The sequence below is a fragment of the Amblyomma mixtum genome, chromosome 5 (assembly GCF_055824585.1).
Source record: "Amblyomma mixtum isolate Tamu chromosome 5, ASM5582458v1, whole genome shotgun sequence".
In the NCBI taxonomy this organism is placed as follows: domain Eukaryota; kingdom Metazoa; phylum Arthropoda; class Arachnida; order Ixodida; family Ixodidae; genus Amblyomma; species Amblyomma mixtum.
This window is the reverse complement of record NC_143016.1, coordinates 1,349,929-1,365,605: the sequence shown is the minus strand read 5'-3', so window position 1 is coordinate 1,365,605 and position 15,677 is coordinate 1,349,929. Positions and strand designations below refer to the sequence as shown.

Here is a 15,677-nt window from a genome sequence, read left to right as displayed (position 1 = left end):
GGTCTCTGCCTCGTTTGGATTGCCCTTCCGTCTCTCGGCGCTCACCAGTTACCACTTGAACAAAATAACAAAGATAATATAATGCTTATCTAAAAGCAGTGCCAGTTAATTCATCAGATAAAAATACCATGAGCTCCTTGTGATCCGCTAAGTTGCGCCTTCATAACTAGAGTGGAGGGAAACTCTTGTAGCAACATTACTGTATAAAGCAAGGATACCCTGTACAAAGCTACTACAGCTTGTATAACGCAAGAATCCCTCAGCTATCAATAGCTACAACCTTCGTAAAGGCTCACTGACGAACTGAGCCGAAGAAAGGCGAGAGAGGAACATGCCCACCTCCTCCGCACGTGGTCGAGCAGGACGAGAAGGGCGCCTCGGCCCAGGCGAAGACGGGCGCCTTGCAGGATGTGCCGTTGCCTCCGCAGATGCCGCACTCGTCCACTTCGGCGAGCGAGCCCAGCTCCAGGTCGCAGCCCACGGGCTTCCGCAAAAGAACACGCGACAGCGCGCACAGGTGTACACGAGTGCTCGTGGAAGTGGGGACACACCCCGTAAAGACTACCAAACACTCTACCAACGAACACGAGAGCGCGTCGAAATGGGAGCCACACTAAAGTCCCGACCACACACGGAAGGCTCTGAAACAAAACTAAAGGCGCTACTAGGCGCCTTTAGCTTGCTCTCCCTTGTTTGCAGTCTCTGTACTGGCCAAACGAAACCAATAAATTAAAATGAAATTAGAGTAAGATAGATAGAACCACCGGCTGCAGCGCACCGCAATGCATCTGACTCGTGTCGGTAATGCTACGCTGACGTCACGCGCTCAGTGGCAGTAGTAAAATACTCTCGCCTTGCCAATCGCATTCCCGGCGAGGCGGGGGGAGCATTCTGCCCTAGCACAATGATTACATCGCGACTCTTCGATGAAGTACCAGTCGCATGCATGCTCTTAACAGAGGCGGCTCGCCCGTCTATTTTACTCCTTGCATTTTACTAACAGACATGGCTGCACTTTAGGAATTCATTATATCCCGTGTACATGCTTTTGTACAAGCAGAACATTCGCGTTTTCAGTGATGACCTTAAAAGTAGCATCAACTTCAAACAAAGCTTATGCAAATGTTCTTCGATTGGTGCGACGATATCAGCGGGCCGTAAGGGCTCCACAATACGACTAGAAGCAACGCTCTTACTTATGGCAAATTCCATATCTGACTTTTTTGTAAACTAAAACAAAACTAAAGTATTGAAAGATTACAACGATTAGACTAACAGTTTACGCTTTCCATATTTCATACAGAAGTTTCTCAAGCATTAGGTGCCCCCTTTAGAAGTTCTTTACTCTAGGGAACATTCGGGAGCAGGGAGAGAGGAGAACAAGAACAGATGGGAGTTGTGAGGGTGGCAGCTTACGAGGCACTTGCCCTGGACGCACATGTCGAGCGCCCCGTCCCGGCAGCGGGTGCCGTCCTGAGCCCGAGGAGCCAGCTTGGCCATGAACTTGAACTGCCGCGCCTGGCAGGTGAGGCTGCAGGGGTCGCTGGGGTCCTGCACGGGGGTCCACTCGTACAGGCGGCCCCGGTACGGCACCCTGTCGAATGCCGCGCACTGCGCCGCCCGGAAGTCCACGGGCTCTGGGCACGGCTGCGGCGCGTCCGCAAACAAAACAAAAGAAAGGAAACACGTTACGCGTGCACAGTATCGCCGATGGACGAGAGATGGCGCCGCTTCGGTGGCTGGAAAACACTCCTTCCCAGATTGCACGAAACATCATAATAACGTTATATATTCGTTAGGAATGTCACAGTAACGTATGTTGTGTGTTGGGGATTAATAGAGTGTTATAGCAGATCGTTACCGTGTTTACGCTACCATTTATCGTGTTACCGGAAGCCGGACTTTCCGGTTAGCACTGCGCACGCCAGAAGACGTTATAGCATACCGCCTCTCCCGTAACAAGTTACCGTAAGGTTAAAATGAGTGATGATGATGGCAGGTGCCGCAGCTTTTATTGCGAACAAAAATGCGGATGCATTGCAAGCATTTCTACGAAGGGAGATGTTAAATGCACTCCCTCAGTACTACTTACTGGTAACAGCAGCTCCTGGAAGCTATTCTCCGCGCCTGGCCAATGGGTACGCGCGCACGGCATAAGAGGGAGAAGGAAATTGCACAGCTGGTACTGAGTGTATGTGCAATAAGGCAGTAATTACTCATTGACATCCACCCGAGCGCAGCCGTACGGCTACAAAGGAAAGCTATACAGCTTTCTCAGAAACTTCGCAGTTAAAGAAAAATTCGTCCTGGTCCGGGGTTCGAACCCGGGACCACCGCTACACCGGGGCAGTCGATCTACCAATTGAGCTAACCGGGACGGCAAGCTTATGGGAGGGCGTAGGGTGTATGTGCGCGCCCGCCTTAACGCGAAGAACGAACAGATGCGGAGCGTGCCCCTATATGAAGGGCGCTGACCGCTGTCTGTCAGCCCGAGCCACCTTTGAAGATTAGGAGAAGCGCGCCCACTCGACTCCTAGAACAGCCCTACTCGCCCAGCCACGGACCAGCGAGGCAGCGTGCGCCAACCTGCGGGACGGCTCCTTCGCGAACCTCTAGTTGTCGGACTGCCGCAGAGCCCGGTGAACAAATTGTGTTTTGTTTATTTACCTCTCTCCTGTGTTAGTGCACTTTAGGTGCAATATCCCTTTTGTGCTGTAATCTCCCTCGAGTATTACTTTGTACAAGTTGCATTTTATTGTAAATCACTTTGTATATGCTCGTACGAGTGACTGTGAAATCCTCTGTATCAGCTCTTTGCTGTATAAACACTGTTTTGTTTGTGAACGTTTGACTCCGACTCATTCTCTGGCTTGCGACCGGCGAAAGCTAGGCACCAAACCACCACCCCTCTTGTCACTTGGTAGCTGGTCTCTGGCTGAGCTTGCCGCGCTGAGTCGAGGGCATCTTCTTTGTGACCGAGACCGCCCCGTCCCCAACCCAACCCGGGAGGACTGGAAGGAGACCCTGCTCGGCTGCCACGACTTACAGGCCCAACAAGCCTTAGTCGGGCGCGCCCGGGCGGCGGCCACCGCCACTAAATAATTATGATATCAGAAAAATACATTAAACTTCAAATATTTCTTAAAATTTATCACTGAATGTTGTGTGAGATCCACCTCACGCACAAAATCATATACTAACTGCCACCGTCCGGCACCAAATTAACTAAATCCAAATAATGAACCTTTAAGTGACTCCAGTAAGACAGCATGTTTAAATTGGAAACTAGGTGGCGGTCGTATATGCCTAGCCAGTTTCATTTTGTAGAATTCAGCTATCACGCGCGTGTTCCGAGATATTCGCATCTAGATTTTCAGCTCGATCCGCGTATTGAGCATGCAAGGCGGTGAGGATCGGCGCGAAGCTTCAACCGGCGTGACGCGGCGTTCCGTCTGCCAATAGCGTAGGCACCGTGAAGGTGACAGCCCGACCGGTGATGCTGATAACTGCTTTCCTTTCACTCTTGGCTCTCTACAACGAAGAAAAGCCTGATGCAACAGCTACGTCACTTTCAGAAGCAGTCTCGCTTCGACTGCCACCACCTTGCATGCTGTAATTCCGCGAAATCAGTGGAAACTTTGAGGGCTAATATCTAGGAACCCGCGTGCTCTAGAATAATTCTACCAAATGGGGTAGCCAAAAAATGCGACGTTTTCTATGTTTCCAATGAAACGATTCATGCTAGCCGCAATGCCTAAAACTCATTAATAGATTTTAGTTAATTAGACGCTTGACGGTGACAATTACCATCTCCCTTTGTGTCCCCCTGGCTGCATAACTTACGTGCAGGCATGGTTTTCACGCACCACTCAGTGTCTACTTTTAAGAAATCTGTAAAGCTTACTCTGAACACCCTGTATAAACGTTGTCTATGACATACCATCGGCTGTCCTAAATTATCATGGCTATGTTAAGTCCCGTCTGCTCAGTTGCTCAAACAACTTTAAACGCGATTTCTTTGGAGCATTCTGTATCTGTGAGTGTTTCGCACAATGGCTTCGAAACACTCTGCATTTTCTGTGAAAATGCTTATGTGAAAAACAATCATCAGACCAAACCTTGGAACGGGCCGGTTGCTCCTTTAAATGTCATTAGTTTTGAGCAATCAAATTCGGTTAACTATCAGGAACTCACAACCAGAAGGAGCGCTGATTTTGATTCGATGAGGCGAAATTCTAGAGGCCCGTGTACTGTGTGATGTCAGTGAACGTTAAAGAACCCCCTCACTACGGCGTCTCTCATACTCTCATAGCCTGAGTCGCCTTGGGACGTTAAACCCCAATAAACCAAACCAAACAAAACCAAATGTTCCACCGCATGAATGTCTTCAGTAAATGTTTGCCGAATGCTTCGATTTTAAATCGATCCGTGCCCGCGCTGCCCGTTATTGCCCTCTTGTTTAGCACAATCAATCTATATAGCAACTATCTTAGACCTCCAGTGGTGTCGAGTACAATCCTTGGAAAGGACGACGGGTTTGCTTTAAATGCGAATTAAATTTTCGAATAGCTAAGGTGGATTCAGTTGTGGTCACATGACTGCATTTAAGACAGGCAAATTTTCTTCCAAAGGAACTGCCTCCTCGTCATGAATTGGCGCTAAACATTGTTTAGCTGAGTCTAAAACGCGCACTGGTTCATGCTTAACGCGAGTCAGTGAGGACGTCTTTTTACTGCTTCCAACCGACGGCTTGAACAAGGCGCGTTTTTCTCGTGACCTCCGAGGCTGATAACCACGCTGCTAAGCCACAACGCGAGTTGGAAATCTCGGAGGCCACAGCGGGCTGTGTGAGCTATGGTTCCACGACGGAAGACGGCGCCAGCCATCGAAGGAAGAGCGCACGGAGACTTCCTCTATTCCCGGCAACTTTTCCCCTTGTTGTTTGGTCTTTGCGACCAAAGGAAGCCGGCTGGTGAATTTGTTAGAGATGCGTATTTCTTTCGCTTAAGGTAGTTACAGCTATCGACAACAATCCAGCTATCGCTGAAAGTAGTTTAGAGCTATCGACAACAAGAAAATGTCACGTAACCGCCTCTCCCGGGTTATTTCCTTCCTCAATGTCAAGAGAGTCCTGTGCCCTGCAATGGATGTAATGGAATGATTATGACTATGAACGTTCTATAGTTGACCGCGCCCTAACAGTACTTTCATAAACACCGGATTTGCTTATGTAACGATGGCTATGCAGGAAGCGGGCAAGGCGGATCGAAAAGAATGACTTTCCTCTGAAAGAAAGTTAATATTGTTGTCGTCACAATTAAACAGAAAGAAAAAGAGAGAAAAAGCCAGCATCTTAGCGATAAACACATCATGCAGTCTCTGCGAGTTAGCAAACAGTCATAAAGGTGTGCACACAAGCATCACCTGCGGACAGAAGAACATTTTTTTTTTATTTTCAAACGCAAAAGCTGCTGTCTGCTGGGAAAACAAAGAGAAATGCGAAAATGGACGCCAAGTTTCATGTAAGCCAAGCTCTTTATGTATATGGTTGCTACGCCTGTGTAGCGTAGAAACTAGGGTTGCCTCCGAGACCCGACAGCTAGGTGTCAGGTTACGATATTCTTTGTTCCGAAATGCCTCTCTGATGCGCTCGTGAAAAACGCAATTAATTCTTTTGGAGCAGTGGCACTTACGGGTAGGCGTTCGCGAGCACTTTTCCAAAAAGCCTTGGGCAATATGAATGGACTTCAGTATAAATGACAACGGCAATGCGGCGCCTTTGTAGGCTAAGGCTCAGAGATCTGGGGCGCCTCGTGTAGGTAGAGGGGGCGCGTGGTTAAGCTTGAAGCATACCCGAGCATCGCAGGTAATTGGCCCAGTATTGGAAACGTATTGGCAAAGGCCGGTCCTTCATAGGACCACAGTGAAGCCATTCTTTTGCTATATTGGGCCCATTACCTGTGCCGCTTGGGTACATTGTTCGGGACACATGAAAAGTCATCGATCGCTTCACAAAGATCGCGGACAACGGACGTTATCGGTTGTCGTATTAAGAACTTTCTCTGGATCGGTCGAGTTTACCCAAGCCATAGGCGTGTGGTGTCGATTGCCACAGCCTGGCTAAATTTGAGAGTTCGTTTTTTTTTTCCCTGTTCATGCTGGCATATGCAGTCAATTTAACGCCGGATTCTTACGTGAGTTGTTCCTGTTTTGCTTCTTTTTGTTTTATTTTATTATGCGCTCATACAATATGGGATCCTGTACCGGTCTCAGAAATGTTGTGCTGCGGCTCCGAGGCGATTGCTCGGCAAACTAATGCACAGTGGTGGCACAGTAAAGGAGTTTCCCAATAGCGTTTGAACGCTCGCCTGGAGGAGGCAGAGACAGACGGGGCGATGAGGCTAGGGAGTTTTGCGGGGATACGATGGCCGCAGCTACCTCACGACGGAGTTAAATGGAGGTCATGAGGAAGAGGATTTAGTCCGCAATCGACTCAGGATAAGGTAAGTTGCTGGGCGAGTTGGTTCCCATATTCCATGACTACAGCGCAACGAACGGCACAAGAAGAAGGACACAGGCAGAGACACAACACAGCGCTGTGTTGTGTCTCTGCCTGTGTCCTTCTTCTTGTCCTGTTCGTTGCGCTGTAGTCATGGAATGGCGACTCAGGATAATGATGCTGCTTGTTATGGTGGTTTGTCTGCTTGATTTCGTTAACACTAGATACAGTAAGTAAAGGAGCTCGAAAAAAAAATCAAATTTGGGTTAAGGAAATGTATTAACCTGTACATTCCTCACCCTCACTTCCCTCATTGAGGAGGAAACGAACCGCACTACCTCCCCTCCCTTTTCCCAAAACCGGGAATATGGGGCAGCCCCTGGGCACCAGTGGTCCACTTGGTTCTTTGCAGACTATCGGCCGGACCGCTTTGAAGCTCTATTCTATCAACCAGAGTGGTGTTTCACCTGCGCTGCCCGTCAAGCAAACTGAAAACGGGCCTTTTTTCTTGCCGCGAGTGGTGACGCATCCTTCGCTGTCCAGGTTACTGATGCCCTAACTAGACACATTTTCAGGCGAAAAAAAAAAAAAAGAAATCCACTGTCTCAATAAGACCGTTCTCTTCTCTCCCCTAGCTCCCCAACCACCCTTTCGGAGTTTTGCCCATAAATTCGCCTCTGATGCGGCTGGATTCTTGCTGACTCATCGTGCTCGACGTCTCGGAACCCGGATTGCCGGCCTAGACGTAACGCGACCGGTCACTCGCACACGTCCCTTGGGAACCGAAAGCTTATACAGGGGCGACGCCGGCTCTTGAGCGAGCGCAGACGTTGAGATGGATGAACCACCACCCCGACTGTTTGTAGCACTGCCGCAAAGGCCAAACAATCAGCACAGTCTTCTATCATGGTCATTTGATTCTTTTGTGTTTTTCAGCATTCTTCTGCCCCTGTTACTTTGTTCTCTCTTCTAACATAACACGGTGCCCAGCAGTGGGCTGTTTACTCGTCGTGCTTCAAGACGTTTACGAGTGTTGGCAATGTAGCTTGTAGTAACAAGGTAAGGAATGGAAGTGCATTAGTGCCGCCGCGGTGGCTCAGTGGCTATGGTGCTCGGCTGCTGACCCAAAAGACGCGGGTTCGATCCCGGCCGCGGCGGCTAGAATTTCTTTGGAGGAGAAATTCTAGAGGCCCGTGTACTGTGCGATGTCAGTGCACGTTAAAGAACCCCAGGTGGCCGAAATTTCCGGAGCCCTTCACTACGGCGTCTCTCATAGCCTTAGTCGCTTTGGGACGTTAAACCCCATAAACTAAACTAAACTAAGTGCATTAGTTAATTTTCTACTTTCGGCGTAGATATATACTTTTCTGTTGGTGCGACTTCAGTTCTGCTTTTTTTTATTTTATACAGCTCATTTCGTGATTATCGCGCGCCATTGTGAACTCAAGGGTTTGCTCAATGTTCGCTGGACGCGCTGTTAAGCGCACGCCCGGATAAAAAAAGCCGAGTCAAATTATCTGGCTAGCTGTTGTCAATTTTTAGTCGTTGGTCAATAACGACTGCCAAGCCGATGCTAGGGAAGGCGGAGACTCATAAAGAACTGATCTCGCTTGTTATGACGAAAGAAAAATCTTATGAATGCGGCTTAATTCGATAGGCTACTGCAATAAACTCTTGAAATGTAGACGCAGCCAGACAGCAGGCAGGAAAAGCCGTTTGTGGCGATTCTGTTGCCTGATCTGTTCCTGCGCTTCTGGCACACTGTATAGCCCGACCTTTTCATACCGGCGCCGGCGACTGACACCACTTGCTAGCTGTGATCCATGACGTAAACAGAGGTAATAAAGAGGGCTGTGCGAATAGCGCTTTTACAAAACCGAATGGAATACGAACAGGCTAGCTTCGCTACTGGATTACGAACAGTGTCGTTAAAAACCAAATTGAAAACGAATCAAATAATCAAGTTGATTACGAGCCGAATATTCGTGCGATTATTCGCTACTTGTGCGAATATTCGTACAAACGAATATTTTTGCGAAATAGTAAACGCTATAGCGGTGGCTATATGAGTCTCGGAGTCAGAGCTGTACCTGTCCAAAGACGTGACACTGATCTCCGCTGAGCGCACGCAACACAGAGTCAGGACATTAACTCTAGGACCGTCAAGTCAGACGCACTGGAGAATCAGCTTTTGCTACTGATGACGATAGCGAACGAACAAGCTTGAGCTACACCTCGGTAGATGTGTGTGTGTGTGTGTGAAAGGGGGGGGGGGGGGGTAGGAGGGAAGCTATGTGTAAGCCGTAGCCTCTGATATTGGGCATTAAGGCTTGCTAAAACTGGCTGGCGAAATGCCCAATTTTGAAAGCTCAGTGCCTCAGCATTATGAACGATGTTTCACGAATGGACCGCGTCATGGCGCTGAGCCCTTCTTACAAAGTCCAATCGCGCGACAGCATCGGCAGCGTGGCAGCAATCGCGCGTCTTCGGTGGGCCGTGTTCGAAATGTCGCCTAAAAGAACTACGGCGTGCCTTAGTCGAACTTCGTGCCAGTTGGTCGAAAACTATTCGAAAACTTGAGATCGGATTCGGTTCGTTTCAAATATTTTTGAACATGCAATATTTTATTCCTTCAGCGAATAGAATAGGAGAATATTCGATTTACTATTTGAAAATTTCGAACATTCGCACACTCCAGTAAACACCACAACTACAGATGGGCAAAAACAATTAACTGGGAATAGAGTGGTTGGTAACAACGTGCGTGCCCGACCGGGGGACCAACGCAACGAATTTTGAAAGTTGTTTGTAAGTGGTAAGGTATTTGTCTAGGCTAGTCGGTACATTGTTAAAACTGAAGGCACAGCGCACGAAGGACAGGGCTTCGTGCGCTGTGCCTTCAGTTTTAACAACGTTCGTAAGTAGTACTCATGATTTTCTTGCGATAGTGAGCCGCCCGATAACAATAGCCAGTTGGGCATCGGCCAATCACGAAGCGATCTCAAAAGCAAAAAAAAAAAGCAAGAAGCTAACCAATCTGGGAGCATGGTCTGTGCGCCGCTTCTCAATGTCGCGTTTATTCAGCGCCAGCTGATCGAAGGGCGGCCTAAGGCTCACTTCCACGAGACGAAAAACGCGCGGCCGGTTCGTAACCTTGTTTTGTCCTTGCGAGGCCGAGCAGAGATTGCCATACACGCACCGGAGCCCGCACCGCGTCTTCGCCTCTCGCGTAATTCGGCAGACTCGTCGTCTCCGGCGCCGCCTGCTGTCAATTAAGCGGCGGCGCAGAGACGCTTCCGACGTGGCCCGTGATCCGATTAGCAGCGAGAGAAGCCTGCGCATTCCCACCGCGCGCTCAGCTGCACCGCCGTGCACCGCCACTGTGCCGCGGTCACTTCGGCGATTTGTGCAGGGCCGGAGGTCTGCGCGACATGTATACACATGTGCGCAGGTGGTGACAAGTACGCTGCTTTTGTCACGCAGCAGTATTGTCCCGGAAGCCTGTACTTTCTAAAGAAGAAAAAAAAACAAACAAACATCCTATATGCTCCTTGGTTTCGGTGACTGCTGGCTTCCGTCATGTATGTCATAACGAGCCCCTCTTTTCCCTTCCAATCCGCCGCGGCGGCTCAGTGCAACGTTTATAGATACTTTTGCTCAGTGGTTACGGCGCTCGGCTGCTGTCCCGAAAGACGCGGGTTCAATCCCGGCCGCGGCGGTTAAATTTCTGTGGAGGCGAAATTCTATAGGCCTGTGTGCTGTGTGACGTCAGTGCGCGTGAAAGAACTACAGGGGTCGAAATTTCCGGAGCCCTTCACTACGGCGTCCCGCATACCCTGAGTCGCTTCGGTACGTTAAACCCCCATAAACCACACCAAACCACCTTTCCCTTCCCTTGTCTCCATGTGCGCCGGTGGGCATAGAAGTGTTATTGCAGGTAGAAATTTGAAAGCTTCATGTCTATACCAGAAGTCTATGCCATCCTTGTGAAACAAAATCACGTCTCCCAACCAAACAATGGTTGTAGGGCATCCTATTTATATGAGGCGCACAGCGCCTACCAGTGTGTAATTTTTACACAACTACAAACGTTCGAAGGGGCGTTTGGTCGCCCGGCAGGGTTATTCTCTTGAAGTTCCACCTGCCTTATTCAAACCATTATTGTCTATTTTGAAAAAAAAAAAAAAGAACGCATGGCCACCTGGGGCTTTTCCTTTTCTCCTAACTCACTCGTTTGCATCGCTTACGCTGACCAGCACCGCCTTCATACACCAGCGCTGGTGACTGGCTACGGTCGCAATTATACCTGTTGTGACGTAATACACCGGGGCTACCAATCACAGTGGGGTCAAATAGTAACTCGGGTAAATGAGATTTACAAAATGCGGGTTTCACTTTCTACCTTTCGAACAGGCGTGCAGCTTAATTACAGCTTGTCCGCCTACCATCCACCAGACCTTTAATAATTCTTAAAATCCTTGTTTGTTTTGATGCAGTTCGTTACTCCGTCACACAACCGCCCTTTTATCCTCCGCCAGCAAGGCTTTCTGACAGTATCGCGCAAGAAAATCCCGCAGTCTCTCTCTCTAATTGCAGTGGGAAGGAGAAGTGGATTTTCACTTCAGGAGAGGGTCTAGCAAATTTCATCGAGAAAAGTAGCCCAGGGGCCCCAGTTTTCTTGGTGTAGAGCAGAAAGTTGACCCGATATTTAATTCATTCTTGAAGCGAACTGCGCAGGATAGACGAAGGAGAAATAGGGAACAGGAATTACAACTGTGTGCTCAATGTTCGCCTATCTCTACAGCGCTGCTTACTTCAAGTAGTAGTCTTGAGTGTCTTGGTTGCTCACGGCGCCACCGAGGTGCACGTCTTTTTTTCTCACCAAGCAGTGCGTGAATGCGTGTGCGTGTGCGTGCGCGCACGTGCGCGCGCGTGTGTTTGTTTTAAGACACACCAAGGCTACCAGAAAGATCGGCAAGCTCACAGCGCCGTTGATTTTTTTTTTTTTAACATGCGTACCTGCATGTTACAGATGCGCGTCCTGGTGGCGTCGCCTGCGCAGCCGGCGCGGGCCAGGCATCTCCGCGCACGGCTGCTCACTCCTCCGTCGCAGGTCCGCGAGCAGAGGCTCCAGGCACTCCAGGGACCCCAGCCGTCGGCGTCCTGGATTTGAAAAAAAAAAGTTATACAATGTTTCCGTCGTCGCTGCCTAATATCGTCTAACTAAGCCTAAGCTTCGTGCAGAGATGCTATAGTACGCAGCATCCCCTGGTGTTTATAATGCCTCACACCAATCCTCATAGCCGCGTTGTGACTTCACTACTCCGCCATATCCACACCGTTGCGTTCACACTGTGTACACCAGCGCCTGTACACACGCCCATGATCTATGACGTCGGCATGACGTATAGCCCTGAGTGCATGCTCGTTGGTGCAAAGAGGACCAGAAGTTCAGAGCACCTCTTCCCCGCAGTCTTCGCAATGCAAGCGCACTGCTCCCCTCGCCTGTGCGCTCCTCCTCACCCTCTCGCTCGACTCCGTCCGCCTTGGGAACATCAACAATGGCGCAAGCTCATAAAATCTGGCTAGGGGTATAACGAACCTTGCACTGTTCGTACGACTGGAGCCGACCGCCTTCTTGAACTACAATGTACGGGCGCCTACAAAAGTGTACGGAGCACGTATTGCCTTCTGACATTTTTCTTCGTGCCTTGTCTAATTGAAATTGCCAGCTGTGTTATATGCGTGCCGTTAGTGGGAGCTAGTGCACGTTCTGATGCACAAACAATATTTCGTCATTTACGATAGGGAAGGCAGGTTTGCGATTAGAAAGTAATAGCGTGCTCCGTTTAATTACTTATGTCCGCACCTGTACATAACCGGATAATCGTGAAAGAAAACAGCGCAAAAACGGGGCCAGGAATAAAAGACACACCTGAGCACTGCGTTTTATTTTAATGCGGTAGCATTACAGTTGTCGTCACACCAAAACCCCGCTGATGTCCGAGATGAAATTCCCTCATTGGTCGAAAGATTCTCCGCGACCTTGTGACGTCATCACAACCTGTCCACCATGGCAGGTGGTAACCGGCCCACCGGACTAAAAGGTCTCGTGACCTAATGACGTCATCACAATCTGCCCACCGAGGCAGGTGGCAACCGGATTATCGGATTCAGAGCTACCTGTCGATCGGGGCAACTGGGTATCATGTTAATGACTGATAGATAGAAGTTATATGACCTGGTGATGTCATCACAACCTGTCCACTGAGCAAAAAAAAATGATTTCGTGCTTGTTCCTCACGGCGCTCAGACTGTGAGAAGCAAGCGCAAGCAATTTATCTTACTTAAAATAATGCGCGGGGAAGCAATGCTGCTGCTGTACTAATTACTGGTGAAAAGAATAAGTCATCGCCACTTCTAGTTACTCATATCTCCTCCTATTTTAACAATGGTGAAACTGCCGCTGTACCTGTTCCTCACACCGGAGAGGGAAACAGCGCATAAAGGTAAAGGCTCCACGTTTACAAAAAAAAAGAAAGATGAATTGAACAACTGCTCAAATATACACAATGTTACCACGGTCGTGATAGCTGAATGAGATTGCTAGATTTTCTTCTATCATTGAATTCAGTACTACATCATGACCTATGACTTATACTATTTTCTCATTCGCTGCAGATTTCTGAAATGCTAACGCCCTCCATGAAGATTTATGACAACCGACAAAAACGCTTTCGGAAAACCATTCGGGTTTTGTGAAAAAATTAACGAGGTGCACGTGTACCGTCACAAAATCGGTGCGCGTGGGCGTATAAAGTACAAAACAGCGATCTATAAATTTCACCGTTCCGAAATCAATCGTTGTTTTCCTTGCCCACGCTGCTCGCGCGGAAACCTCGCGACTCAAGACAGGTCGCTGCCGAGCGCCCCCGCAACAAGTGCAGGCTCGCACGCGCAGAGGCCCGTTTGGCCGTTGTTGATCGGCTGTTTGCGCTGACCCGAATTACAGGCCGAGCACTATCCATCATCGAAGCCTGATTTGAGGCGCTCATTTGTGCCCGGTCGATAGCGGCGTTTGCGCGCGCGTGCGGGCACTCCCCGAGTCTATGCGCGAAGCGCTTCCCCCACCTCCTCCGCGCGGCCTTTGTTCATCCCGTAACGAGCGGAGCTAAGGAAGGAGCCAACGCATCGCAGCTGCAGAAACTGCACGTCACTTTCAGATCAGCGACAATGGCTGACCTCTTCAGCGTGACTACGCGCGCCACCCTGTAAGGCACAACGAGCTTCGGAGGCCTCGTATAGACTGGCGCTGAGGAAAACAGCGTGCACGACAGCGACCACGACGTGCTGAACGTACACCGTGTAGTACGACGTTAGATAGTCCTAATCTTGTTCGCTGAAGCAAAACCTGCACAGTAGACGGCGACGAAAGTTCAATGTAGTCTCCCCTACCTTTTCTAGCAAGTATGCTCATAAAAAAATAGATTAATTTTCCTCAGTACCTGCGCAGAAGCATTCTTTCACTGAGCAGATTTCTTAAACAGCAGAAGCGTACGGTGACAAGTTGGTGGCCCTCAATCGGAGCTTTTAGCACGCTCGTTAAGTCCACACTTAAAGCGCTGTCCGCGAAATGGTGATAGGCGACACTCAGTGAGTTCTCATATACGTTTAGTTGGACGCTAACGATGACGTCATTTTGGTAAACAGCACGGCCTTAGTCCCGGCTGTGCGCTGCTTTGGAGCACTATTGAGCTAAACCTGAGTTCGTTCCTTTCTCTTCCTGCCAGGGCCAGTATTTTCAGCTCAATTTAAGCGACGTCGCTCCTGGGACTAGTTACACACCCAGTGATCACCCTCCCCTCTTCAATCCAACGTGTCACACTTTTCTGCGAATAGTGAGTCACTCGGTCGTTTATCCTAGGCACATTATACCACGTGCGCATGGAGGAAGATTAAAAAGAAAAGGTTTGCTCGGATTACGCGACACAGAATGTGATATGTTTCTCATAATGGTCCACGTGGAGTGGAAGGTACCTTAGGGATCGAAGCGTACAAAGATAGAGTTGTGTACCACGGCTCGACATGAGATGATAATCAACCTGGCTGCTATTGAGCGCCCAACATGGTGCGGCATGTTTTCGTTTATCGATGAAGCTTAGTTTAAACCGCCGCCACAGCTGCGGCTGTATAGTTAAACCTCCGGCTCATGTCGACGTCAGTAGCGAGCAGTCCGAGGTCTAAGCATCAATCTGGTGCAAACGTGAGGCTAATTCAGTTGCTCTGAACGAGTGAAAATCAAACGAATGCAACGGTAACGAGAAGCACCGTGGACACTCTGTCCCTGCTTCAAGAAAGAAATGAAAAGAATAAAAAAAAAATCTTCGCATTTGCGAGTGTCCTCTTCAAGCACAAAAAAGTCGGTGCCACATCAGCGACGCAAAAGTTTTCAACGACACTACCTCATTCTACTTTATATTTTTCTTTCAAAATGCATCTGCCTGACTTTCAGTTGAGGCGATTGCGGAAGAACACCTAAAATCATTACATATGCGATGTGGACCAAAATTCGGTTTTGAGGAAATGAAAGACGCGGTAAGTGTCTCGCTTCTCTGTGGACGCCTCAACCGCGCGTTGAGAGAAGTGTGGAAGGTGGGAGTGAAAAGTACGGTCGTGGAGGGCTCCGGAATAATGTCTGCCAACTGGGGATCTGTCACGTGCTCCGACACCGCGCAGCACGCGGGCGCCTCTTGCGTTCTGCCTTTATCGAAACACGGCCGTCTCAGCCGAGTTCGAACCGCGCGTACTCCTGCTGAATGGCCGACCGCCCTATCCACTGAGCCACCGCGAGGAGTCGATATGGGTCAAGGAAGAACTCGCCTGGTTAAGACAAAGAGAGGGATAAAATGGAGGTGAGGGCCTACATCACGAGGCATTTCGCCTTTTTTGTACCCTGCTAGTAATGGCCTACGGAGACGTGAAATAGTGATCTCCCTTTCCTCTCTCCCCTTTCTATCTCTCCCTTCGTCCCCTTTCCCACGTGTAGGGTACGTAGTAGGTACGTAGTAGGTACGTAGTAGGTACGTAGTAGGTCTTAGGCCCGGCCCGGGCCCAAGACCTCAAGCCCGCGCCCAGGACCGGCCCGGGCACGCTAAATTATCGCTCTAGCGAGCCCAGC

General features: G+C 49.4%; 1 protein-coding gene across 4 annotated transcripts in view; it reads right to left on the bottom strand.

Annotated features, from left to right (window-relative positions):
• Positions 1-15,677, bottom strand: part of nolo (ADAMTS-like no long nerve cord) — a 294,779-nt gene that overhangs the window by 27,440 nt on the left and 251,662 nt on the right. For all 4 annotated transcript variants that reach the window (XM_089542963.1, XM_089542960.1, XM_089542961.1 and 1 more), the window contains exons 3-5: positions 11,519-11,662; positions 1,417-1,647; positions 340-484 (exon numbers count right to left, since the gene is read on the bottom strand). In XM_089542963.1, the coding sequence (XP_089399089.1) occupies positions 340-484; positions 1,417-1,647; positions 11,519-11,662 (520 nt within the window). The remainder of the gene's footprint in view (positions 1-339; positions 485-1,416; positions 1,648-11,518; positions 11,663-15,677) is intronic.